General features: G+C 46.7%; 9 protein-coding genes across 9 annotated transcripts; 6 read left to right on the top strand and 3 right to left on the bottom strand.

Annotated features, from left to right (window-relative positions):
- Positions 1-20: 20 nt before the first annotated feature.
- sun1 (SUN family protein UTH1) lies at positions 21-1,355 on the bottom strand (the record flags this gene model as incomplete). Its single annotated transcript, XM_040793944.1, has 2 exons — positions 21-65; positions 129-1,355. The coding sequence occupies 2 exons, from the start codon at positions 1,353-1,355 to the stop codon at positions 21-23; spliced, it is 1,272 nt and encodes a 423-aa protein (XP_040648799.1).
- Positions 1,356-4,690: 3,335 nt separating this feature from the next.
- On the top strand, positions 4,691-5,943 carry PGRI_062290 (uncharacterized protein; the record flags this gene model as incomplete). Its single annotated transcript, XM_040793943.1, has 2 exons — positions 4,691-4,762; positions 4,822-5,943. 2 exons carry the CDS (start codon positions 4,691-4,693, stop codon positions 5,941-5,943), a joined length of 1,194 nt encoding a protein of 397 aa, XP_040648798.1.
- Positions 5,944-6,312: 369 nt separating this feature from the next.
- Positions 6,313-7,501, top strand: PGRI_062280 (electron transfer flavoprotein subunit alpha/FixB family protein; the record flags this gene model as incomplete). The annotated part of the gene is made up of 3 exons (XM_040793942.1): positions 6,313-6,618; positions 6,696-6,864; positions 6,924-7,501. 3 exons carry the CDS (start codon positions 6,313-6,315, stop codon positions 7,499-7,501), a joined length of 1,053 nt encoding a protein of 350 aa, XP_040648797.1.
- A 404-nt stretch (positions 7,502-7,905) lies between these two features.
- On the top strand, positions 7,906-11,167 carry PGRI_062270 (putative sister chromatid cohesion factor (Chl12); the record flags this gene model as incomplete). The annotated part of the gene is made up of 3 exons (XM_040793941.1): positions 7,906-8,125; positions 8,180-10,700; positions 10,756-11,167. 3 exons carry the CDS (start codon positions 7,906-7,908, stop codon positions 11,165-11,167), a joined length of 3,153 nt encoding a protein of 1,050 aa, XP_040648796.1.
- Positions 11,168-11,666: 499 nt separating this feature from the next.
- Positions 11,667-11,888, bottom strand: PGRI_062260 (uncharacterized protein; the record flags this gene model as incomplete). Its single annotated transcript, XM_040793940.1, has 1 exon — positions 11,667-11,888. One exon carries the CDS (start codon positions 11,886-11,888, stop codon positions 11,667-11,669), a length of 222 nt encoding a protein of 73 aa, XP_040648795.1.
- Positions 11,889-14,300: 2,412 nt separating this feature from the next.
- PGRI_062250 (glutathione S-transferase family protein) lies at positions 14,301-14,963 on the top strand (the record flags this gene model as incomplete). Its single annotated transcript, XM_040793939.1, has 1 exon — positions 14,301-14,963. One exon carries the CDS (start codon positions 14,301-14,303, stop codon positions 14,961-14,963), a length of 663 nt encoding a protein of 220 aa, XP_040648794.1.
- A 3,523-nt stretch (positions 14,964-18,486) lies between these two features.
- On the bottom strand, positions 18,487-19,361 carry PGRI_062240 (uncharacterized protein; the record flags this gene model as incomplete). The annotated part of the gene is made up of 2 exons (XM_040793938.1): positions 18,487-19,076; positions 19,142-19,361. The coding sequence occupies 2 exons, from the start codon at positions 19,359-19,361 to the stop codon at positions 18,487-18,489; spliced, it is 810 nt and encodes a 269-aa protein (XP_040648793.1).
- Positions 19,362-21,206: 1,845 nt separating this feature from the next.
- Positions 21,207-22,286, top strand: PGRI_062230 (S1/P1 nuclease; the record flags this gene model as incomplete). The annotated part of the gene is made up of 2 exons (XM_040793937.1): positions 21,207-21,337; positions 21,389-22,286. 2 exons carry the CDS (start codon positions 21,207-21,209, stop codon positions 22,284-22,286), a joined length of 1,029 nt encoding a protein of 342 aa, XP_040648792.1.
- Positions 22,287-23,141: 855 nt separating this feature from the next.
- PGRI_062220 (NAD(P)/FAD-dependent oxidoreductase) lies at positions 23,142-26,253 on the top strand (the record flags this gene model as incomplete). The annotated part of the gene is made up of 6 exons (XM_040793936.1): positions 23,142-23,946; positions 23,995-24,238; positions 24,286-24,493; positions 24,750-25,011; positions 25,061-25,809; positions 25,864-26,253. The coding sequence occupies 6 exons, from the start codon at positions 23,142-23,144 to the stop codon at positions 26,251-26,253; spliced, it is 2,658 nt and encodes an 885-aa protein (XP_040648791.1).
- Between the last annotated feature and the right edge of the window lie 1,283 nt (positions 26,254-27,536).

Here is a 27,536-nt window from a genome sequence, read left to right as displayed (position 1 = left end):
CCAAAAAGCGGTTGCGACATTTAGTCGTAGAAGACGTAGTAGGCCTTTCCGGAGGTGACACCGACCTAGGGAGATATATCATTAGTACAGAATTTGGAAACCGGTAGGGATTGGGACGAAAAACTTACTGTGCAGCCGCTGTTGCCGGGGATGAGACCCTTTTTGTCGTAGAACTTGCCATCCTCGTAACGGCACTCATCGCTGAGGTTGTCACCCACAATCTTAACGTTGAAGTTGAGGGGCTTGTCGGTGGTCGGGCTGTTGGGGAAGATGGACAAGAACTTGCCATTCTTGGTGTAACCGACACCAAGGTTGATGGGAGCCCAGTTACCGATGGGCTCGCTGCCATCACCCCATTGGCAAGCCTTCTCGGTGGACACGCCCTTGGGGTTGACGTAGTACTGGGCGGAGGTGACCTTGCCCTTCCATTCGAAGTAACTGTCACCATCGGGGCAAGTCAGGTCGTGAATAGTACCAGGAGAGGCGGCGAGAGGAACAGTCTCAGATTCAGTACCAGGGTAATCAGTACGGCAAACAGCAACGCTATGGCTCATCTTGTTCTGGACGTGAACACCACCAACACCAGGGATGCAAAGCTGCTTGTAATTCTTGTTGGTGAGGTAGAGCTTGCCGAGCTTGCACTCGAGACCACCAACAGACTGGCCAGTAGCACCCTGGATGGTAGGCCACTGGGACTTTTGGTATCCAGGTGGGCAAGCGTAGGAGCACATGGCACCACTGTGGCACTCATCACCAGTAATAGCGGTCACAATCTCGCTGAACGCCTCAGCGGTACCACTGACATACTGGATACCGGAGTAACCACCAAGACCAAGGTAGTCGAGGGCAATGGCACCGTAATCCGAAGGGAAGTCACCACAGGAGATCTCTCCATCAGGGAATTCGGCGGTGAGGCCAGTGGCACCGGAGCTGGAAGAGCTGTGGGTAGGAGCAGCGGCTTTAGTGGTGGTAGAGGTGGGCTCGGCCTTGCTTGTTGTGCTGGGTGGGTTGATAACAGCCGAGGTCTCTTGGAGGATGGCAGGGGCAACGGTTGTTGTTGGGGCGACAGTCGTAGTCTTGGAGGTGGTTGTGCTAGATGGGCAAGCAGACGCAACAGCAGAGCCCAGCCATTCAAGCTCGTGGTTTGCGAGACCTTCGCAGGCCTCCTCGATAGTGATGGACTGAGGGCCGTCGGCCTTGGAAGGATCTAGTACAACAAAGTCATACACAACTGGGCCAGGGACTGAAACGATCTCGGTCTCGGTAGCGCGCTTGTGGGCGTGACCGTGGCCATGGCCATGAGCGGCGGCGAGGCCAGCCGTCGCCAGTACGGCAACGGTGTTCTGGAACTTCATTGTGGAGGAAATCTGCTGATCATTAAATGTTAGTTGCGTTCAGTCCAATGTCTGGTTCTTCTCCCATGATTGTACATCATATAAAGCAGTGCGCGATCGGGTCCTTGCCATAGAACGTGTATGTTGTGTTGCATGGTCTGTACATTCCGGGATATAACAATCTAGACCACACCAGATCGCGATATGATATAGAGATAAATGGGAAATAGAACATACCTCAAGGGCGCGTTTGTCGTAGAAAGTAAAAGACAGCGGTTTTCAAATGAATGTAGAGAGAACGAATCCCTCGGGTGTGGGAAAACTTCGAGAAAGGAAAATTGCGGTTGCGAAGACTGGGGAAGAAGAAGGCAAGGAGAGACAAAAAGGAGGGGGGTCGATTGGTTCCATATCCAAATATCGTTAGTGTGATTGTCACGGGAAAAGGGGCAGGTACGGGGATACAGCTTTGAGATACCTGTCTTACACTGCCTCTTGGTGGACCCTAGACAGAGTCTGGACAATCCAGAGCTCCCCTACTTGCTTGGCATATCTAATATGATATTCCTAAAAAAATATTCTAAAATAACATAATATTAACTTATCTTTTCCCCAGTCCTTTCCTACTGCTATGAGGCAAGTTCCCTTTTTTTTTTCTTTTTGTTTACTTTTTTGGTCCCTTCCAAGGTTGGCAACAAAATGAAATTAAAAACTGCGAGGGGGAACCAATCACAGAAAAGAATTGCCCTTGTTTGGGCTCCAGAATTCAGGTACACCAATCAGATTACTTGACCAAATTCCTTACGTATCCATGGGTGAGCGAATTTTATATTACCTATGGATTCTACCGGAGTATGGCAGGATTGTAAGTATTCTTCCCATTTTTATTCTTGAAAGTACTTTAGAACACTTGAACACACTATTGAACTTACTTTCTTTCACCTTGACTCTTGGAAGAGCACTTAAGGAACGTTGTCACCCCCTGATAAAATCGACTTAACCCGCCCAGATTTTCCAAGACTTACAGTTGCAAGGAGATTTCCCCTGTGGCGTATAGTTGTCCGGTTCGTATTCCACTCTGGACTTAAATTCCCTACCAATACGGAGTATACAGGTCTGACCTGATGGTGATAATAAAATTAAATATCAGCCCATCTCCATAATAATGTACGAATATCCTAAAAAAGTCAGGAGGTAATTATACTCTTTGAGCTCCCATCCCAGTCTGCATGATGACGACTCCACGCTTGGAAATTTTAAATTCTCCATAATCTCCATACTCCTCTCCAGCATGAGTTGCTCCGCCCATCCACTTTTCGATTATCAGTGGAATAATGATAGGCAAGCTACCGAGTACAAGTCAACGGACTTGCCGATCCACAGCAATCTTAATCCTACCGTGTGGACGGCCCGGACTTGTCCGCGTCATTGCACGCTCTAGCAGACTCGAGAACAACACTAAAATTACGCTAAATGTAATATTGTATCAATACTACCTCCACGGAAATAGCAAACATTCGGCATTGCCCACGTTTTCCTCCATACGAAGTTCGGCCAAGAAATCTGAGGCATGATTTAGTCTTTAACGTGCGCTACTCAACGGTTCCTATACAGATTCACGTAAACAATCATAGGCATCAAATCTGCCTTTTCGGGTACGAATACTCCGTATTTAGCTCCATATTACGCAACTTTGTTTTAGCTGGTGCCTGCTGCAACAATTGTATTATTCATTAACCGAACTCCTTTTTCCTTTCGACTTAAAAGTAGATTCAGGTATTTGAAGACACTTGTATATGGGGATAGGCTTGTGCTCCTGATAATATATATACTTCATGCGAACATTATATATATGTAACTACAGAGTACAAAGTACTGCTATTCCGATATATATCATCTGTGCTAACATTCAAGCATTTCCTTTTATACATTAAAACCGGAGACTGTTCACGGTTCGGCTGTTCGGGACCACCGTTCGTATCATATGAATTAATTTAATTTCACATAGTTTTCTGATTTCATTATGGGGTGCGACATGCAATTTCTCAGTCACCCCAACATCGCTAAATCAAAATCCAAAACATCTAGATAGTTTCAATGGAGCTACTCCGTACAGAGTAGTTTAGTATACCTATCAACATATATTATGTTGTACAATGGTCTGATCCACGGATATCTTTGGAACCCAGTTGCCTATAAATAGTTACCTGAGCCGCGATGGACTCTAGGGCTTGGCACTCTATAAGGTGGCGATTTTCACGAGATTCCATTTTCTGGAGAAGTGAGGGAGGACTCCATGCATATTTTTAGATAATCTGAAACGGCCTATGTTGTAAAATTGGGACTATCAAGCTTATCCCAGCCGCATACTCCATCCGTATGTCCTCCGTACTCCGTATCCCGTAACGCATCCGAACACGCTCATGGGTTTCATCGCCCCTTCGGGATTGCCCTTTGATACAATAACTACCAAAATGGTACCCAACAATCATTCACATCCAGAGACACAGTGCAAAAGGTGACCACCCGTAAAGCTGCGGCTGGAGAGCCACTGTATCAGTATTTCCCCTAGACTTTTAGCCGCACTCCCTCCGGAGTACTCCATAGTTACCCATAAGATATATAAGTCGTGCCATATGATCTCATATGTCGCTATCACTCCCTTGCCATTAGTTCATTAGACGATTGAATCTGCCCTGGATATGGAGTACCAGTGTCATTACAGGAGAGCCTCTGAACTGGGTTCTCAAAGTACCTGGAAGGTGTGGTACGATTTTATGCTGGAAACTGATATGGCGTACCTGTCCAAGGTTATCTATCATTCACATCAAAGTGTAGTAGGTAATGAGCTCAAGTCGGCAGTACATTGGCGGACTCTAGTTCATTTTTGGTTTGGGCATAAATTTTACTGCCAGTGGTCACGGTACCATTCCATCGTGATGTTGTTTAATTTTTTTTATTTTGCCTCTGGATACGAAGTCTTTTGAGAGACCTAGCTAGGAGCCTCTGGGGCATCCTATTTCAATATGAGATATCCGTACATACCGAAGAAGCTAACGAGGTCAACTTGTCCTCTATTCATATGCCAATCAATATTTGCACTTGGAAGGTAAAAAATGGGTGCAAATCCATTTATCTAGCATCATATTTCGATGTGCCTAGAGTGAATCTCGTCACAAAACAATTCTTAAGTCAAGCCCTTGATCACGCTCGATAAGACACGATAGAGGCCTCAGGCACCAACTGGGGTCTGGAACTGCCAAGAACGGATGAACTGCCACCGCCTTCCGAAATTTTTTTGAGTCCCGATATGATTGCGAAAAAATTGGAGATGTTCATCGAGTGTACAACTTACTAAAATGGGCTCCTCTACTACTCAACTCACCTCGAAGGTGACCTCGGGCTCCCCTTACCAGCTTGACAAGCCCCAGGTTAGTATCGATGACCCTCAAGATCCAATTTCGCAAAGTACTTATCTTACCTCAATTAGGCCCTCAAAGCTTCCACCGCGTTGTTGAAGCACATCAAGTCTACCCAGCAGGAACATGAGAAGACCAGCACCAAGAAGACTCTAATTGGCGACGATGACTCCGATGATGAGGATGGCGCGACCAAGAATGAAGCCATCTGGCTCGTTCTCACCACCAAGCAGCATGTGGTCGACAAGAACCGCCTGAAGCCCGGAAAAATCAGCATCCCTCACTCTCTCAACACATCTCCCTCGCTCAGCATCTGTCTGATCACTGCCGATCCCCAGCGTGGCGTCAAAGATATCATTGCCGACCCATCATTCCCCCAGGGTCTTTCATCCCGCATCGAGAAGGTTATTGGTTTCTCTAAACTTAAGGCCCGCTACCAGAGCTTCGAGAGCCGTCGCCAATTGTTCGCCGAGCACGATGTCTTCCTGGCCGATGACCGTATCGCCATGCGCCTGGTGCAGACTCTCGGAAAGATCTTCTACAAGTCTAGCAAGCGTCCAATTCCCATCCGTATTGCCGAGATCGAGAAGGTGGATGGCAAGCGGGTCAAGAAGGACCCCAAGGTGCCCAACTCTTCCTCCAAGGAAGAGAAGCACGCCTCTTTCGCCTCTCCTCTTATTGTCGCCAAGGAGATCGAACGTACCCTGAACTGCGCCTCTGTGCAGCTCGCACCATCCACCACCGCTGCCGTCCGTGTCGGCTCGTCCAAGTTCACACCCGAGCAGCTGTCTGAGAATATTGCCGCTGTTGTCAACGGTCTGACCGAGAAGTTCGTCTCAAAGGGCTGGAGAAACATCAAGGCTCTTCACATCAAGGGTGCCAACACCATGGCCCTGCCTATTTGGCTCGCTGATGAGTTGTGGGTGGAGGATGCCAATGTGCTGGAAGCTGCCCCCGAGACTGAAGCCATCAAGGACTCCAAGAAGCGCAAGTCTGTTGGAGACAGCAAGCTACTTGAGGAGAAGAAGACCAAGAAGACCAAGTCCACAGAAGATGAGGAGGAGGCTGCATCCGCGGCCGCGCGGAAAGAGAAGCTCCAGCAGCTCAAGGCTCAGGCTCTTGAAGACGGCGACACAAGCAAGCCCACCGCAACGAAGACTGGTGGCAAGAAGAAGAGAAAGTCGACTTCATGATGGTTATAGCTCTTAATGTTTTCTGCATGTAAAGGTATTTCTGGCGTACAAAATATCACGTGTCTATTGTTCCGACAATTTATATTGTGCCAGTAATTGAAACCAATCTAACAGTAGCCAAATCTAAACATCGAGATAACACAATAGAGTATTATATTAATTTCTTTTCATCGCCATCGCATGCATCATTTCAAGGAGTGAATGTTGTATATGATCACCGCATTAACCGAGTCCGACCTCGGGGAGCCAGTCTTGGCATCCCGACGATAGCCACCCTAAGTCACATCACCGTGAATCGCCGAGCTTCAATCTTGCTCTTCTCCCCACACCTGGAAGAACAACGCCAAATCTTTCCACCAAGTTGTCATTATGATCCCGATCGCTAGGCACTCTGTCCTGCGGGCTGCCCGCTCTCAGCTCCAGCCTACCCGGAAGCTGAGCCAGCCCGCTTCTTCGGCGCTCGCCCGCCTCCTCTCCACCCTCGCCGTTCTAGAGCAGCGCAATGGCAAGCTGGAGTCTTCATCTTTGTCCGCAATTGCGGCCGCACAGAAGCTCGGTGGCTCAGTAACGGGTTTCATTGCTGGTTCCGGTGTCAAGGGCACCTCGGCTGCCGAGGCTGCTAAGATTAAGGGTGTTGAGAAGGTGCTGGCCGTGGATAATGACGCATACGAGAAGGTATATATGCCAAAACCATCCGAAATCAATTACTTTAGGATGAAATTGAGCTAACAATTAAATTTCTTGCACTATAGGGCCTCCCCGAAAACTATGCCCCTCTTCTCGTCGAGAACATTAAGAAGGGCGAATTCACCCACGTCGTTGCAGGCCACACTGCCTTCGGAAAGAGCCTGCTGCCCCGCGTGGCTGCTCTCTTGGATGTGCAGCAAATTTCCGACATCACCGGCATCGAGAGCGAGGACAGTATGTGAAAAGCCGAGCAAGAAGTTTGACATGTGATCCGGCCACTGACCACCATCTAGCTTTCGTCCGCCCCATCTACGCCGGAAATGCGATTATGACCGTCCAATCCACCGACAACGTCAAGGTGATCACAGTCCGAGGCACAGCCTTCCAGGACGTTGAGATTGAGGGCGGTTCCGCCGAGGTCGTCGACGGAGCCGACCCTAACGTCCCCGCGATGACCGAGTGGGTGTCTGAGGAATTGACCAAGTCAGAGCGCCCGGAACTTGCCACTGCCACCCGCGTCGTGTCTGGAGGCCGTGGCTTGAAGTCCAAGGAGGAGTTTGACCGCGTCATGCTTCCGCTGGCGGATGCCCTCGGCGCTGCTATTGGTGCTTCGCGTGCTGCTGTCGACAGTGGCTTCGCCGATAACAGTCTGCAGGTTGGCCAGACTGGTAAGAACGTTGCTCCTCAGCTTTACCTCTGTGCTGGTATCTCTGGTGCTATCCAGCACTTGGCTGGTATGAAGGACAGCAAGGTCATTGCTGCTATCAACAAGGACCCCGAGGCCCCCATCTTCCAGATTGCTGATGTTGGCCTCGTCGGTGACCTGTTTGAGAAGGTGCCTGAGCTGACCGAGAAGGTCAAGAACGCCTAATCTGGTCGCACGAATGATTTCTCTTTTGTATCATAACCTATTGAGCAGGTTGATGCATGTGCCCTTTTTGTCTGTTAAATGAACCGTACAGTATACCATTGACTAGAGGACTAGAACCAACATTGGTTTGGTCTACAATACCAAATTTCCTTCATTTTTGATTTGATTTTAATATCCTGGGAGTTAATTGACTGCTTTAAACTTCAAGCTGTAATTTCAAAAGAATTCAGTCTAGCAATCAAACTTCTTAAATACATTTGTAGATAGACATGGCCTTGAAGAAGAGCCTGTAAAAGGACTATGCGGCCAAAAACGGACTAGCGCGTTCTGCACGCGTCGCGCGTCTATCAGAGGGGAATTAATTACATCGGAGACCATTCAATGACATGAGATATAACGCTTGAATGCTTCCATCCTCGCCATCGTTTCTATCCTCATTTGATCCTGCCATTCACCTCCACTCTGAAGGGTTTGGCAACCAAAACCCGCCCTCCGAATCATTCTCCGACGATATCGAGGCAATCCACTTCGACCGTCGCGAACAAACTCGCAATCGAGTTGTGATCCAACATAGAGCGTGGGATCTATCTGATGTGTTTCGCAGCGAAGACGACATACGACCTAGTTTGCGTTCCCAAGCCCGCATTGTCTAGCATAGTGACACTGACAGCCACATAGTAGATACGCCGACGAAGAACGTTACGACTCCGAGACCACTTTCTCGCACTCCTACTCAAAATCCCAATTTTATGCCGTCCTCGCCGCCTGTTTCAATAATGCCGTTTATAGCGTCCCCGGACGCGCTTGCACCCACGTCTGGCAATGCGACGAACGATTCGCATAAGAGAAAAGTACCAAATGCGGAGGCAGGCGTGCCGCCGAAGGAGCCTAAGCGCCAGCGCATGGTTGGAGGCTTCGTTGATGACGATGACGATGACGAAGAAGACGACCTCGCTGCGTTCCGGGACGAGCAGACGAAGAATCAATATGACCTGCCCGAACACTTCTTCCAGGAGCCTCCGGCGGAACTCCCTAGTATACTAGCGCGGATGCCGGCATCTACGAAATTGAACGAGACGACAAATGCTACACCTAGCTCTTCACGAACACTACCACAACCGACACCTCGACCCGCTCCAACGGCCCCTAAGAGGTTCCAGATCAAGACCTGTGCTGGCAAGACTCATAATGTCCCGCAAAGGAAGACCCAGGCACCCGTTTCTTATAAACAAATGATTGCTAGTCGGTCCGAGACAGAACCTGGAAAAGCTACGAAGAGCTATTACGGTATCGACATCCATCAATTGTTGGACGATGCCGCCAACGACAAAGAGCCCACACCCACAGTTCCTCAACCCCCAGTCCAGAAAACCATCGAAGCGAACAATGTTAGCTCAAAGCAGAAGAAGATAGACTCTGCGATGTGGACAGAGAAATACCGTGCTCGTAAATTCACCGATCTCATTGGAGATGAACGCACTCATCGATCAGTCCTACGCTGGCTCAAGGGATGGGAGTCAATTGTGTTCCCTGGTCTGGCCAAGTCTCGCGCGAAGAAACCTGCCAAGGAGGATGAAGAAGAGTATATCCATCGAAAGGTTCTCTTACTGAGTGGACCTCCAGGACTTGGAAAGACGACATTAGCGCACGTATGTGCCAGACAGGCTGGCTTCGAAGTGCTTGAAATCAATGCAAGTGATGACCGCAGCAGGGATGTGGTCAAAGGCCGCATCCGTGATGCGCTGGGAACGGAGAACGTCAAAGGCATGAACGTGGAGGTCGGTGAGAAAAAGGTCCGCCGTGCCGGTAAACCCGTGTGTGTTGTGGTGGACGAAGTCGACGGTGTCACTGGTGGTTCTGGAAGTGGTGGTGAGGGCGGTTTTATGAAGGCCCTCATTGACCTTGTTTTGCTTGACCAGCGGAACGCGAAGTGGTCTTCGGAGGGTAATAAGGGCAAGAAGCGCAAGGGTGACAACTTCCGATTCATGCGGCCATTGATTTTGGTTTGCAACGACCTCTACCACAGCAGTCTCCGGCCTCTCAGGGCATCATCCATTGCAGAGATGATCACTGTCCGCCAGGCACCATTGGAGAATGTTGTTCAACGAGTCAAGGGTATATTCGGCCGCGAAGGCATCCCGTGTGACAGTGATGGAGCCCGAAGGCTCTGTGAAGCAGCCTGGGGCATGGCGAGCAGAAAAAACCGCAATGCCAAAACCCAAGGGTCTGCCGAGGGCGATATTCGTAGCGTGCTTGTTGCCGCAGAATTCGTGGCGCACAAGCTTCGAAACGAGTCGCCATCCTCGCTCAGACTGACGAGGAACTGGCTGGAGAATCGAGTCCTCAATGCATCGGCTGAGGGTAGCGCGTTCTTCAAAGAGTTAAGTCGTGGGGGAGTCCGTGAGATTGTGAACCGTGTTTTCACAGAGGGAGCTGGCTTCTCAGATGCTCCTGTTGGCATGAGTTTCCAAGATCGCTTCGATACCGCCACCAGCCGTGTTCCTGTCGGCGTGGCTGATCTACGCAAGCGACACGCAATCAACCGATTGCGGGAAATGATCGATTCCAATGGTGATCATGACCGCTGTGTATCGGACTGCTTCGCTTCATATCCTATCCAGCAATACCAGGATGATAATTATTTCTCCAAACCCAACGCTGCACATGACTGGCTTCATTTCCATGACTCAGTCAGCTCGAAAGTCCATTCATCCCAAGAGTGGGAACTGATTCCATACCTTAGCCAGTCCGTTGTCGCATTCCATCATCTATTTGCCACTGCCACTGGTAGAACCACCGAGGATGACAAGAACGAAGATGACGAGGAACTCGAAGAGCCTCATCCTTTCTCAGGACCCAAAGCCGACTTTGCTGCATTCGAAGCGCAAAAGCAGAACCGCGCGGCCATGACCGCATTCCACGCTTCCTTGTCGGCACCCATGGCTCGTCTTTTCCGGTCGAATGAAAGTATAATCATAGATCTAGTCCCTTACTTGATCCGCATGCTATCACCAGACGTCAAGCCGGTTATTATCCGTGGAAACGGAGAGCAGAAAAGCACTGCCACTGTCCGCAAAGAGTCTGAACGTGCGCTTGTGCAGTCTACAGTGCGTGTCATGACCGGGATGGGCGTGACTTTTGAAAAAGTTCGAGTGGAACATGAAGGAAGCCACGGTGGATGGGCGTATAGAATGGAACCGTGAGTGTTTCCTGATTATCCCATGAGACATACAAAGCTAATATACCCTTAACAGACCAATCGACTCACTTGTGGTCTTCTCGAAGATCAAAGGTAGCACCATCGAGGCTTCGGGTGGTACAGCGCCGGTGCGGTATGCCGTCCGCCAGGTGTTAGATCAAGAGTACCGCAAGGCGACGATGCGCAAGCAGTCTGATGTCATGAGCTCTAGACTCGGCGGCAAGGGTCCTAGGAATTCCGACGATACGGCCGCAGCCAAAGTACTAAAGGATGCAGCTGTTAAACGCGACTTCTTTGGTCGAACGATTGTACAGCCTGCACCGCAGCCCAATGATCTAAACAATTCAGATACCTGGGCTGATGAGTCGTCTAAGGCTGGACGGAAAGTCTGGGTTACTTTCCACGAAGGATTCTCGAATGCAGTGCGGAAACCCATATCTATGGGAGAGTTGATGGCTGGGTTGTAATATATGCATATAGTTTGTTGCCTCTAAGCGTTTTGTCATTGTGGAGTTTCTTCTTTCATGCATTGTTACATGCCTTCCATGATGATTACTGTCTTCTATGAGCTAAATATCAGACACTACACACTAAATTACTTGATGAATATTTGAAATAGAAATACGAACTTCACTTGAACGAGACGAGACAATGCGCAAAAATCAAAAATATATTCCTCTATTTCCAGGCATATTGAAACGCCAATATATAACCAGCCAAATAGCCCGGACAACAACAGTTCAAGACAAAACATAGACATAAATCCAAATCACAAATTATTAAACAAAGTATGTGGTATCCAAATCATTCCATCGTTGAAGCGAAAGCGAAAACATGCCAGAAATCAAGATCATTATTCCCAATCCCACAAATCAAGCAGGAAAGAGTCCCGGATATCTACTCATGTATCACGAGTAGATCGAGGTGTAGTACTCGACATCGAAGTAGATGCAACCATTTCGAAACCTAGCGCATGCTGAGGTAGTTGGCAATTGCCTCGTTATGCAGTCTCTTCTTCTCAATCTTTGCAGCGGCGTCCTTGGGATCAGAGCCGGACTTGGAGAGCGAGTACCACTTGTGATTCTTGGCGTCACGAGTATTGAGGGTTGTGGCCGTGGAGACGGTGGAGTGAGTTGAGGCAGCGCTGGAAGTGGTCTTGGAAGACGAGTTGGAGGATTTGGCGAACATTTTGGAGAATTGAGGCTTTGAACTCGTTTGAATGATTTGGAGGATTTTGAGGATTGAAGGCTTGGTGGTATACCGAAGTATAAGTTGGTTTTGTGTTTATAGTTCGAGAGTGAGGTGTGAGAAAGATGTCACTTTTGATCTTTGGGATCTGATGCTTTGCAATGGAATGAATGTTTCTTTCTGGGGATATCATCTGGTCTTTATATAGAGATATTTGGTCGCCTCATCGTTTACTCCGTTACTTGGATGTCATTCCGAAAAAAAAAATCTCATGCCTAGACCCACCGTCTCAGCCCTTGTACATCAGATGTAGATTTACACTATAAAATCCACACGGAATAGCCTAAGACGTCAGTCGTAGCCTGATGTGTGGATCCGCTAGTGTTCGGAGTAAAGTTCGGAGTTGAAGTTTTACTAACAGGGGACTATATGAGGTTAGAGGCTGGGATGACAAACTAAGAATAATTGACGAATTGCTTCGAACTATCCAATGAAATATATGAATACCGAAAATTGAATATATTAGAAATCAAAGCCCTGTACTCTCTATGGTACGCGTGTCCATCTTTTACTTAGATGATGATCCCCAATACTGCGGGATCCTAATACGGTCATTCGCACGCCCTTCGATATGGACCTCGTAAAGACTGCCACGTTCAGAATTTCTACCGACAGGGCGCGGTTTTTAGTTTTCGTATAAATTTTATTACCACGTGTTACAGGCGTTGAGGCTATGACATGATGCTTTCCTATCTCGGAGTTGAAGTCTAGATCGTGTCCGAATATCTGAATTAAAGATGGGCGATCTAGATGATCTAGGCGCATAAAAAAAGCTTCCATATTATGTCAAGGATACTATATAGAGTGGCTAATGTGCAAGGATAGTCTTCCGTGTCGGCTATCAACGGCCTGCCGTGAAACCGATGGAAAATTGAAGCCGGACAAATTTGCATCGACAAATTTTGCATCGGTATCTAGATTTTGAGAATCAACTAATCTTGATTTCCAAGCATACGAGAACTTCGAATCTTGGCGGCTTAGCCGTTATGATTTACGAAGGGGCTTGAGATGACTCAATGCGCGGGGGCTTTTTACGGCTTCCCGATAAAGCTTAAAAGGATGGAGTTCTTTGAAAGCAAAAGATCAACAGATGATTCGGATAGGATTTGACCGATATTTTTAGTTAGGAACTCCGGAGTACGGTGTTCGGAGTAGAGCATAGACATTGTGTGGGTAGTCCGATATCTAGTCCGAAGTAGATTTTTTATTCCGAAACTAAAATTTCAGGTCACTGAGGTTGATTTTTTTTGATTTTTAATCTATCACATGTTATATGCTATTTTAGATTCAATTTTATATTGATTAATTATAGAACAGACCTTGAGATTCTATAGAGCTATGTAAGCATCAGACAGAGAATTGGTGAGCTCCGAGTCCGATCAAGCTTGTCAACCTTGTTCGTACTTAGACTTTTCGGAATTATTATTCCCCTCGATATCTCTGTCATTCTAAAACACGCCCTACGGTCTTGGATGCAGTATATATACCCACATGGTTCCCACTATTACGAACATACTGCAGTTGACTCGTTTTCAAGGCCTGAGAAGGGCGCAGAGCCATTGATGCGTCAGACTTTATACCGAATGCCAGAAAGAGTTATTTCCTGCGATTTCAAAGTTTATACAAAGTCGTTGATACAAATTAAGCCTTTTTCCGCTTTTTTTTGCCGTCGACCTATACAACTCGCACATCTGAACAGAGTGATATTTAAGAAGACCACACTGAAAAGAGTACTGAAAAGACATCACAAGGTCGCTTATGTGGCCAACTACTCCTTTCATTGTAATCCAACATCTGATTTCGCACAGTTGTGATGGAGGAATCCACATCGGAATGTCCTAACACCCTCGAGTCACAAACAGCCGAAGTATCAATGCAGTGTGGTCATTCATGCTAACATCGAGTTTTGCAATTGGGCTTCGAATTCTTTGAGACTCTTTCATACTACTATGAGTTTTGACATGCTAAACCGTGCCTAGGTGGAAGAACGAAGAATGATGTGGTTACCAAGGGGGTCGGGGTCCACCCGTCGTCATGGCAGACAGCTTGGCAACAACACTGGTCGTCCCTATCGGTGAACATGAAGCATTTCAACTGCCTATCAATGACATGGAGGAATTCAACTCCGCGCTCGGGGAGTTTCTCTCTCTGCACCGGGGGCCATGAGAGGCCATTTGTAATCAGGTTCCACCAAAGCACCTCCTTGCAACCTTCCAATGAAGGGCTCAAGCTGAATAATTGATTTGGAATTGTGCCATGTGGGGAAGAAGAATGGAATAGTTTAAGAGTATTCCAATTCCCTTGATATCTCATATTCCTCCCTTTTTATTTCCCTTCACCCCACCAAAAAGAATGACTCTCAAGCCCATCACCGTCTGGGGCCATGGCCCCGGCCCCAATCCCTGGAAAGTGATCATGGTTCTGGAAGAGCTGAAAATTCCCTACACGCACAATATCATCCCTTTCCCAGATATGAAGAAAGAGCCATTCGAGTCCATCAACCCCAACGGCCGCGTCCCTGCAATCCAAGATCCCAACACCAACATCACGCTCTGGGAATCTGGCGCGATTGTCGAATACTTGGTTGAAACATACGACAAGCAAAACACCATCAGCTTCCCCGCAGGCTCTAAGGAATACTACCTCGCCAAACAATGGCTCCATTTCCAGGTATCTGGTCAAGGTCCGTACTTCGGCCAGGCTGTTTGGTTCGCCCGTTACCACTCGGAGAAGGTGCAAAGCGCAATTGACCGCTACCTCAATGAAATCCGCCGTGTTTCTGGCGTGCTTGAACGCGCCCTGCAAGGGAAGGAGTACCTCGTCGGTGACAGGTTCTCATATGCCGATGTTTCTTTCGTTCCTTGGTATGTGTGTGCTATCCAATATGAGCTTGATGAGAAGCTTGATATGGATAAGGATTTCCCCACTGTCGCTGCTTGGTTGAAGCGGGTGCAGGAACGTCCTTCTGTTGCTAAGTCGGTTCGGGATCGGGCTGAGGCTTCTGCGCAGCGCTAGAAGAATTTGATAGGATTTTGCGAGTGGATAGAAGGAATTGAAAAATGATTACACTTTCATTTGGATGTCAACCTGACTAGTACATGTATATCCCGAGGTGTAAAAGTTAAGTCATTGAGTGGTTCCTCGGCAGTGGACTTCTTGTCTGAAGGCTCGGCAGAGTTGGCCGTTCCGCCATCTGGCTTCCTTAAATAGACCCCTCACATTCGCTCTTCTCCTTTCGCCATCACCGAGAGGGGCCTTCTCCTTCATATTGACTACTGAACAATAAAGCTGATATCCATGACGCGGAGTTGAGGGTAGATCGTGGTGGATGGCATTTCGATTTGGAGTCTCGGAAAGCTTCTGCTTTGGATGTCAGCACATGCCACTCCATGCAATCGTCGTTGAAAAACGACAGGGGGGCTTCTTGTGGCGGTCGTTTATCTCGCTTGTCATCAGACATTGGCAAACGGCTTGTTCTGTAGTGAGGTACCAAAGATGTTCATTGTGGCCTGATATCTTGTGTCCTGCATGGCATGCAGGTTGTTCTGGGTACTGGTGGCAATAAGGGGTTGTCCTGTTTGTAAAGACAGCCAGGGTAATGAGCGATGCTGACTCCCAGTTTGTAGAAGGCGCAGGATAGCGAAGTAATTCAACCCAGAAAGCCAGGGCAATGAGCAATGCCGACTTGCCCCTTTGTAGAAGGCGCAAGATAGCGAAGTAATTCGATCCAGACAGCCAGTACAATGAGCAATGCTGACTTCCAGTTTGTAGAAGCAGCCGCAATGAGCGATGCTGACTCCCAGTTTGTAGAAGCAGCCAGGGCAATGAGCAATGCCGACTGCCCCTTTGTAGAAGGCGCAGGATAGCGAAGTAATTCAACCCGAAAGCCAGGGCAATGAGCGATGCTGACTTGCCAGTTTGTAGACACAGCCATCGATAAAGAGAGCCGAATTTGCCGGAGAGAGATCCAGAGGACACTGCAAACTGCTTCATTCATTCGTTGTGGGAAATTCCCAAGGCCTTGCCGTCCTTCTGAATTCGGTCCGTGTCCCTAGTCAATGACAGCTTCTGTGATCTGTGATAGATTTCCTGTCATCTGTACGCACTTCGATTATAGTTGACCAGATGACAGGTTCCCTGTCAGGGCACACACTTCTGCGCAAAGATGGGATAAAAACAAGATGTCATGTCATGTCATGAAAAAAAAAATAAATCTGGAGATGAAAAGAAGAGAAGAAGAGAAGAAGGAAAGAAGGAAAGCCCAGGTCATTTGACAATTTCCCCTGAGGTTGCTTGGAGAAGGTGCGACCTAGGGAACTTGCGTTTGTGAGTATGTAGGCAACCACTATATGCATGAATATGAATATCTCAGGCATACCGAACACAAATATTTCTGAATAGGCAAACAAAATACAACATTGAAAAGCCTATACACCAACGCTGTAAGAAATTATAGGCATACCCAGCCAACCCATCTGGTGTTGGATAACAATGGGAGTAAGCAAAACCATATTCTCCATTCAAAGCCACCCTGTTTGTCCTTATATTATCTCAATCCCCAGTAATCCATCAAGTTCTGTGTCTGATAGACTCTCAGATGTGGTTTTCATTTGGTTTCCTTTCGTTGCGGGGACATAACATTTCTTTCCAAGTCTGATATTCTTCCCTTCAATATCTGCGTCTCTCTGGTCTGGTGAAGATTGGTGACAATAAGATATAATATAGCCTGGACTGCGAAGAGATGGCTTCTCTGTCTGTAGGGACATCAGACCGCTTTTTAACGGCTGGCGGATCAAAGGGAACAGCATTATAACTTGTGTTTGGTATAGGGTTGATATAGAGCAGTGAGATTTAAGAAGTTGTTAAAGAGAAAGTGAGAGAAGTTCCATGGATTTGTATAAGTATAAGGGGTTATGTCCTTGCTTTTGGTGACTATATAGAGAAGAGAGAGGAGAAGAAGGTTGATTCCTACAGAAAAGCTATCTAAATAGCAATGATAGGCCTAATAACCTAGGCCCCAAGCCTGTGATGCCCATAACTATCAATAGATCTATTAGACAAACATTGTGATAGCAGTTTAAACTACTTTCCCTTAGACTGATTATGTACAATAGCCACAGAAGTGTGATATCCTTTCAGTGGTATTAAATATTATTCTGTGAAGATGTCAGGTTTATACAAAAGAAAGTCAGAAAATTCTTGCAATGAACTTTTCTATAACCTTTGATTTATTGGCTATATCACTTAGTGTTATAAACTTCATAGCATATGGAAGATCAGGCCGTTCAAAACGGTTGTACTTTATACCCTTTCTAGCTTTAGGTGATTTATGAGAATTTAACCTGATCAGGCCTATCGAGTTGCACGCGAAAAAGAGGGGGCTTAGAAATTTGAGAGATACGCGCCAAGGGCGTTTCACCACTCAAATTGTTTTAGGAGTTTCGATCTTCCTATTGATCCCCATTATTTTTGCATGGCACATTCAAATCTGGAAGACTGTGAATATGCCCCGACGCATGACACACTCCCCGTCCAAAGACTCCCAACTGTTGAAGACCTCAACCACATCCAAGCCAGATCACCCCGACTGGCCAGCCATTGGAAGCAAAGAGCAGCTCCCAGGATGGCTGCGTGATAATGACTACATTTTGGATGGCCATCCAATGCCCACATATTCTTACAAACGATCACTGCGTCTGTGGCGTTGTTTACACATGGAGACAATGAATATCTGGATCCATCTTCTAGGCTCGATGGCTTTCGTTGCTGTTGGTTTTACTCTGAAGTATTCTGCATCGCTCTCGAAAGACTCCAATTTCACCCGCGGCGATGTATTTGCTTTCGGGTCCTTCTTGACCTCGGCAATCATCTGCTTTGGCCTTAGCGCTGGATTTCACAACCTAAGAAGCCACTCATACAATATCCATCATCTTTGGGGCAAAATGGATATTCTCGGCATCTGTTTTCTTGCACTGGGAGCTGGTACATTCATGACCTATTACGGATTTTATTGCAGACCCTTGATTCAGCGGGTGTATTGGGGCTTGAATGTCTTCTCGGCGATTGGCGCTGCCATCACTTTGTTTGACACCGGCGGTGGAGGCAACAAAATGAGGACACTGCGAGGTGGTGTTTTCTCCTTGCTTGCTATCTCTGCCATGCTGCCTATTTTCCAAAGTGTGATCGAGTTGGGTTGGACTCGTGCGAGTAATGAGATTGGGGCGGGGTGGTATCTGGCAGAAGCACTTTCACTCTTGGCCGGAGTGATGGTTTTCGTATGTCGATTCCCAGAGAGATTGAGCCCAGGAACCTTTGATATTTGGGGTCATTCACATCAGCTTTGGCATATATTTGCTGTGCTTGGTGGTGCTTTTCATGTTGTTGCTTTGGTCGCTGCATATGACTACCGTCGGATGCATAGAATCTGCTGATCTGCTGCATGATTATGCAGTTCCACTTGGAACTATAAACCACTTCAAGACGAGACACGCTATTTAAGGTAAAGATGAAGGAATCTGAAATGTCCCTAAGATAAAAGCTATGCAAGCTCCTCGAAATAATGATTCCTCCGTACATGCTTCTCTAGCTCTTTCAACAAAACGTACCTCTCACTCCCCGACTCTAGAGACACAGACCACCACCCCTTCATCCCCGTTGGCAGATTAATAGTCTCCTCACAAAGATAACATCGGAACACGTTCTTCTCCTTCCTGTATGGTTCTCGATGATGGAAGAGAGCAAGGGCCGTCTCTATATCAAGTAGCTGACCATCCTTCGTCTTCACATACTCCGTTGTCTTACTGTATGTTTCACCCCACCCACAATCATCGCATTTGTATGTGTTGTGGATGGTGTTGAACGTGGCGCAGGAGAGGTCATTGAAGCAATTTTCGGCCGAGGACGTGGCCGGGGCTGGCAATCGTGCGATTGGCCTTGCCTGTGCGAGACGTTGATATTGGTCTGACAGAGTGTTGACGATTCCATTCCGAGTCGATTTCGTGGTGTTGTTGATGGCATCATGGTTCGGGTGGCTCAGGTAGGACATGTCATTATGCCGATCGCGCATGAGCGAGATAACAGTCGACTGGAGTATAATGAGATGATGCATTAGGGACTCTCGTCCAGTGCCTGGATGGTCAGTATATTAGAAGTCTTTCTGAGAAGTAGAATGAACAAAAGAGAGAAACCCCTACTATCGCCCCGTTGAAAAACTGGGCCGAGGAGTCGAAGATCCTCATCGTATTCATTCTGAACCGTCTCCCCATTGCCCGCTAGGAGTTTCTGTAGAGCAACGTTCTTGCTCTTATTGCGGCGATCGTCGCGTCGCTTTCGCCAGTCCCTGTACTCTACTGAGATTGTCCCAAATGCTGAGACGATAGCCGGAATTAGGGCGATAATTTCGAGCCCAGACATTTTGGAGTTGGGAGTTTAGGTCGATTACTCTGGGGGAGTGAGGCTCTACTTATAAAGTGAGACACGTGTCTCACCTTCCACACAGCCTTTCAGCCTTTCATGCATGACCACGTCAACTATGCAGGTAAAGATTGTAAGGGAAATTCAGTCTATTTCTATGGATTATCCCCAGTATTTCATATTTTCAACATGTCCGAGTCCTTACATCTATCACAGGAACTCCCCCATTTACACCTCCCCACCATGGAGGCTACCTCCGTCGCTTCCGTACCTTTTAACACTTTGTCAGATCCTTGATCATTTTCATCCTCCTACTCAGAAACACCGGGAGAGCTACCAATCAATTTCGGCTTAATTTGAGCAGAAATATTAGAAGTATTTCGCAAATCCGATCGAGCTGGAGAATTTCCAACGAAAATGTGCGGCATACCCCGCGCACCAACAAACGCCTCTAAGAGTGTCGTTTTTCCACACCCAGAAGGGCCAACCACTGCTGTTAATGTTTACTACAATGACAATGAGGCCGATGTGATCTTTGACGATGGACATTTGGATCCCCGTTCGGCATCTGATTGGAAAATCAGCATATCGTCAGATGATGCGACAGGACGTCAAAAGGAGCTACAACATCACATTATGACAACCAAAGAATTGCCGAATAAATGATGCCGGCTTCATCCAAACTCTCTAGACTGCCAGCAAAATGCAGGTCCGACAATCTGACATATGAATTTGACAAGTGAGGCGAAGTACGGAAGACGTGACTCCATGGCCACCGTTATCGTGCATTCCTTTCTATTATTTATGGAACAATCGCACCATTGGCGCTATATCATTTCTTCACACTCGATATCAAGTACATACGACCATAGGGTGTGGAAAACAGGGCTTCCCGTCCGCTCAGCCGTACTTAAGCCACACGCCGGTGAGTTAGTAGTTGGGTGGGTGACCACCAGCGAATCCTCACTGTTGTATGTTTTTTGTTCAATCCCCCATTGATTAGCACTATAGAAACTTGTTTGTAGTCTGTTAGCGGGAACGCGAAGCTGATAAAGCAAAAAATAGAAGAAAAATTTTTATTCATAGAGAAGGGGAAGATGTAGGATAAAACAATACTTGCAGTGATCTATGCCTTATATAGCGAGTACAGTTCCAAGTGCCGACTTGGAACCTTAGTCTTTTGCTCCTGGCACTTCACGAGATAACAATCGTATAACCTGGTTCGACCATTCTGTAGGAGTTTATTACCACATAGCTAACCATTATCAATTGCACTGTTGTAGCCAGTCACGCCGTGTGCAGGAATTCCTGTAGTTTCGCAGTATCATTTCTTCACCGTTTGTGTTTTATTTTATATGCTGACTGAATTAACTAACATCAGCGCAGCATTAAACTTGTCGATCTCACGTCTTTGCTAAGATAACTGTTTATTGTCTGTTTGAATAATTCCCCAGTTTACTCCCAGACGTTTATGTGTCAACCCCTTTCTCTATCTCAATTTATTACATTAATTGCAAATTAGAGGCAGAAACCCGAGATAGCTGCTTGGGCCTCAAGTCCGGTGGACTCCGGTGGCCCTGGGTATTTAGTGTCGACCCCGCAATTCAGTTCGCAATTTCGTTCGCGAATCACATCCCTTGCTGCCAATTATTCTGTTGTTATCTCCTGACAAGCCTATGAAAGGCTCCTTTTCTTGTGGTAACACGGCTAGCTCCATAACAATGTAACCCGCGTCAAGTGGAAACCGCCGGCATTCGAAACTATATAATGCAGTCAGATTTTCAATCATGGTCTTCATAAATAGACATCACGTTATACCGAGACTCCCTCAAACGTCTCCCAACAATGGTGTCGCTATCTAGAGTTGCTTTCGTCACCTTCGGGGTGGTTCATGGGGTAAATGCATGGGGTGAATTGGGCCATGCAGCTGTGGCTTATGTTGCACAACATTACATGTCCCCTGGAGCCGCAAAATGGTAGGTCCTCATAAGCCTCATTATAACAAGAGTATTCTAACTTATCTCAAGGACACAAACTGTTCTAAACGACACCTCCGACTCATACTTGGCAAACATTGCTTCCTGGGCTGATAGCTATCGCCGCACAGATGAGGGCGAATGGTCAGCCCCATTGCATTACATCGATGCCATGGATGACCCCCCAAAAAGCTGCAATTTGGATTATGAGCGCGACTGTCCAGCTGAAGGCTGTTCAGTCTCTGCCATTGCCAATTACACCCAGCGTGCAGGCAATCCCAAACTGAACAACGCTGAAACCGCCGAAGCTCTAAGGTTCCTCGTGCACATCATTGGTGATATCGCGCAGCCACTGCACGACGAGAACTACGAGGTTGGCGGAAACGGTATTGAGGTCGTTTTCGACGGCCACACTGACAACCTTCACGCCGATTGGGATACATACATTCCTGGAAAGCTGGTTGGCGGTAGTTCGCTCGCCGATGCAAAGGGATGGGCTGACAGTCTGGTCGATGAAATTAAGTCCGGCGCCTACAAGAAGCAGGCTAAGAAATGGACCAAAGGCGATGATATCGGTAATGCTATCAAGACTGCTACTCGATGGGCGGCGGATGCCAATGCCTATATCTGCACTGTTGTCATGCCCGATGGAGCTGCTGCCCTCCAGACTGGCGATCTCTATCCGGAATATTACAACTCTGTTACCGGTACGATTGAGATCCAGGTTGCTAAGGCTGGCTATCGTCTAGCCAACTGGCTCAATACCATCTACAAGAAGAAGGTCAAGCATAATAAGGGAGGAAAATTCGGCAAGGGTCCCCGAGATGCAGCCCCTGAACCTGAGTTTGTCTATGAGCCTCGTGAGCCTCGTCAGCTGAGTCGTGCAAATATGGCTAGAGCTGCTATGGGAGGATCTTGCTGTACATCAGGACGTGAACATAGCCATTGATCTGATGGATTTTGTAAAGATATAGTCTGAGACTAGCAAATTCTTATTTACCATTTCTTTGTACTACATCCTCACTTTGTATTAGAAATGCTGTAAGTGGCTGATGCTAGGTTTCAAATTGACAACTTCTGGCCCGTCTTGAGGCTGTGATTGCATAGATTTGCTTTGCTTCTAGGATAAAATTTTCTTTCAATTGAAGTAGAGCTTGCTTAGTATATGTATTATTGTGATAACACTTAATGTATATGTCCAGTAAGAAATTAGAATGACTATATGGTATCGAGTTCTCCGGGTGTTCTAGCGGCAACCCGATACGGACCGTGGACGGACCGTGAACCAGCACGACATTATCTCTTGGCATTGGATAATTAATGTTGACAATATATAATATCAAGAATAGTATAAGTGCCTTCCTAAAAGAGTCCAATTACTTTATTAGACGATTATACGTAGAAGGATCGATGAAGTCTGCATTCTCATAAAGCTTGCATTGAAGGTTAAAGCAAATTCGGTGGCGCATATAGTATAATATTCTACTCACTCTTCTTTAATTGAACTGCAATCACTAATTATCGTACATTGCTATTGCTCCTGCATCTACCCTTGTCATATATATTCGATGTATAACCTTTGATATATTACTTGCCATTTACTACTTATTTTTCTTCAAAAGGTCGGGCATTTGACTTCATGTGACCGGCTCGATCGGCTCCCCCGCCCGATACGGACCGTCCATTGGAATCAACATGACTCTTGATTCATAGATAAATAATTGGGATTCGCTCAATAATAATTAATTTCTCAATTCCAATAGCACATCTGTCACGTCCTGAAATTTGAAAGGTCATATTCGAAATGGCCAGCAATCCCTCATACCTTATTATCGGCGCCGGTGTCTTTGGTGTATCAACCGCCTACCACCTCATACAAAAGTATCCTAATGCATCTATAACTCTGGTTGATCGGGATGCATATGATGCTGAGTCGCGCGTGGCTGCATCATGGGATTGGAACAAGGTCGTCCGTGCTGATTACGACGACAAGGTCTACTGTAGACTTGCTCTTGAAGCTCAAGATATTTTCAAATCCGATCCTCTTTGGCAGCCACACTTTCACCAGACAGGTGTTTACTGGAATTGCCGCAGCGACTATGCGCAAAATGTGATCACAAACCACAAGGAACTTGGCCGCAATGATGATATTATTGCTCTCCCTGTTGCCGAAGCTAGAAAGCTTTATGGAGGAATCTTCAATAACGCTGACTACACCGGTGTCAAAGAGGTTCTTGTGAACAGGGCTAGTGGTTGGGCTGCCGCTGGAGATGCTCTTCGAGCAGTGACAAAAAGATGCCTAGAATTGGGCGTATCATACGTCACTGCATCCGTTACTAACCTTGAATTCGATGGACAAGGCTCCTGTACCGGTGTTAAGACACGATCTGGAGAGACTTTGTTAGCCACACATGTTATTGTCGCTGCTGGGGCTTTCACACCGACATTGCTGGAGTGGAGTGCTGCCAAGAGTGGCAACCCCGGGCTACGAGCTGGAGAGCGAATTGTCGCGGCTGGTATTACGACCGGAATGGCACAGCTCAACGAGGAGCAATACAAAAAGTTCAAAGACATGCCTGTTGGCTTCCAGGGCTACACACCGGCTGAAGGTACGCTTTTCTGATATATTCGTATTGAATGCTACTAACACTTTCTAGGCAAACCATTCATTGGTACCCTTCCTCCTACTAAAGACCGAGAGCTCAAGTGGTGGGGATCTAAAATTTTCACAAACACCCGAGAAGTACTCCCCGGACATCACATCTCTTCTCCGCCGCCCACGCATGACTATAACCAGTGGAAGGTCCCAGGACCTCTCAAGCAAGATATTGTAGAAGCGAGGAATCTGTGGTATGGGCCCGAAAGCGCAACCTGGGAGATGACGAAACACCGCATTTGCTGGTTAGTGAACCCCTGAAAACGCAACGATTGACTTTAACACTTACAAGGGACGCTTTCACCACTACCTCGGACTTCATCATTTCACCCCACTCCGCCTCCAAAGGACTATATATCGCCACTTGTGGTTCGTTCCATGGATACAAGTTTTTCCCCGTGCTTGGCAAGTACATCACGCAGATGCTTGAGGGGAAATTGGCGCCTGAATTGATGGGGAAATGGGCATGGGATCGACAGAGACCTGACTCGTCTCAAAATGTGGAGTATCCAAACTCGGAGATGAAGCATTTACTAGAACCTACAGCGAAGTTGTAGAGGAAATCGGAACATTATAATTATCTAGGCTTTTATCCTCTCGGTGTTGAATTCGTGTTCGAGTCTACAGGCAAGTAGATGAGAGTATGAAAGATGATATTGAAGAAGTATACTAGGCCTTATGGTCGAGATAATTGCATTTAAATTTCGTGGGATGTGCAGCTGGTGATACGTTAAGATATATATTTGTAACACCAAGGACACAATTTCTGCTCTCATCAACTCTTCTATCGATCTGCTGGCCGAGAAAGCTGGAGACACAGGCGACAGCCTCATCGATAAGCTGGACGGCACTGCAAAGCATCTGAGAGAAGGCACGAATCCAAGCGTGGATGCAAACTTGTTCTCACCTAATGGCTCCGACAAATCTCTCGACTGGTTGTCGTGCAATACCTCAGTTATGTGGGCCGGAGAGAGATTGAAAAATGGCGGAATGGCGAATATGTCTGGAGATGACGCTGGTAGGTCTTCGTTACCTAGTTAAGAATTACTTGACGCTAATGCAGATAGGCTCCCTACCCGTACATCCCGAGCTAACTAAATACTGGAAAAGCACCATCCCCCATGCGCAAAAGATACAGCCGCACATCAACGGCCTCGCTAGTTCATTCAGCGATAGTTGGAAAAATAAAAGCTCCGTCTCATCAGGTGAGGCTTTGGAACCCGTACCCGATTTTGCGGACAACTGTCCTGATGCTCTGAAATCAAATGCTGCCGAATTTCTTCACGGGATACAATTCGTCCTCGAGCATTTTACCAAGTACGGCAACGCGAAGATTTCCATTCCTGTGATCAGTGGCTTATACAAGTCTCTGGTCGGTCATGACCTAACGGTGTTTGATGCCATCTCGCTGATCATTGGCATTGTCACTAATACCATCACCACTATCATCACCGGGTCACCGCCTCCAATTATCGCTGGTCTAGAAAAGTCCGACAATCCTACTCAATATGAGTCAGGCAAGCCTGGCTCACGTATGTCAGACAGGCTTATTGATATCCTTATCGGCTCCAACAAGGTCGACCCGAAAGTCCTTCAAGCATTCAAGACGTTCGTGAGCGGGGCGCTGGTCGCTAAATCGGTCTTCGATCGAATCATCGGCACTATTAAATGGCTGAAAAGGATAACGTCAGAAGGTCTTGCCGAAAAACCAAACATTGGTTTTGGAGACTGTTTCGAAGCTATATGTCTAGGCATTGGTACCATTGCCTCATTCCCAACGAATCGGAAGATGCCCGCATTTGATATCCGGAAGGTGGTAAGGATTTTGCCCCATGCGATGCGCCCACTTACCGCGACTGACCTCGATTAGATTTGTTGTTTCGATCTCATCAAAAACATTGCTCATATCTACGCTGCATGTATGTCCTCGGTCAAGGAACTTGCTGAGGTCATGAGCGTCGACTTGTTTGTGGTGCTGATCGATACAGGAGTGAGTGTCATAACGTCAGGTCTCGGTATAATGGCCGGGGCGCTTGAATTGGACACGCCGTCGTGGAAGGATTACAACGTTGCAGTTTCTACTGCTGGGATTGTGAAATGTGTGTTTTCTGCTACTGGAAGTATCGCTTATTTCCTGGTTTACCTTGAACCCAAGAACCTAGAAGTTAGTTTGCCCAGTGCTGGGATATGGCAGGCCACATCGGCTGGCAAGGTCTGGCTGGAGTGCTTTAAGTGGACGGTGGAGCGTCATGAGGCATGAGTTTTGGAGGCCATTTACTGGCCAAAGGGATCAGCAGCCTAAGTAAGCTCTCTCTCTCTCTCTCTCGGTCCGCCTTCGTTGGTCAGTGGTATCGCTCTTTCGGGTTACTCTACAAAAGTTTTGGTTTCTTCGAGAATCTCTATTGTTTCCATCGTATTTCTTGCCCCAATACTAGTAGGGATCAAGAGCCAGCAATGGCTCTCACTTAGAGCAATTGATGACAGAAAATACAGATTTGTATAACGTATTTCACAAGTGAGTGGCCACCACAAGCGAGCGGCCACCTCGAAAACACATAATAGATATGTTTTATTCTACATTTATATCTCAACAACCATATTATTGTTTTATCTCCTCCTTTATCGATAGTCATTGATAAGACTTATTCACACTTTATATTTAATTTTTGGCAGAAGGCTGCATTATCGCCATTTCAGAGAATACCGAAAATTACATTGAAAAAAGCTAGAAACATATATATCTTAATCATTAAGTCATACATAGTATATATATTCCTAAAATTTCGCAAAGATGCTAAATATCGCTTAAAAAGCATAACTATATTAGGAAATACCTATACAGACCACCGTTGTTGGGATAGCAAGTTGTAATCTATCGCATTCACTATGATGTGTTTTTGAGGTGGCCATTCGCTTGTGAAATATGTTAGGGGAAGTTACAGTTTTTAGCCCTTTCACTCTACTAGTATATACTATATATAATTAAATTACACCACCAAAATTGTATTTTTCAAGAGTCTAAAAACTACATTTTCATCGTTATGATATAATTCGTACAAGATCCACCAATTCCGAAAAGATTTATCTCGGTTTTTAGGCAAGTGATACAGGGAAAATAATTTACATGTTCGGAGAAACGACCAGCGGGACCTCGGGAGATCCACCTGAATACGTAGGCGTATAGCGGCGAGCTTCGGTAATGAACAGTATTGGTGCCTGAATATGCTTGACTTTCTCCCCCCTGGCCGCTATACGCCTGCGTATCCGAAGTAGTTCAGCGGGGAGTGTATGGCCTCAGTACAAACTGGTTCAATATCATGTTACTATAGAATATATAATTGTAAACCAATTCTATTATAGAGCGTACTCTTGTAAATTAAAGTTGATACAATTTCGACTGTACACTCTAGAAGTGCGGGCAGATGAGATTATTGAACGGCAGTAATTCCAGATCTCAAAGCCATTGAACCTCGAATCCTCGAACCTAAACAAGGACGATACATGTCAGTCTTCTGATCAAGCTATCATGAGCTGAATTGACTC

The sequence above is a fragment of the Penicillium griseofulvum genome (assembly GCF_001561935.1).
Source record: "Penicillium griseofulvum strain PG3 chromosome Unknown contig_95, whole genome shotgun sequence".
Classification (NCBI taxonomy): Eukaryota; Fungi; Ascomycota; class Eurotiomycetes; order Eurotiales; family Aspergillaceae; genus Penicillium; species Penicillium griseofulvum.
This window is presented reverse-complemented; position numbering and strand designations above follow the sequence as displayed.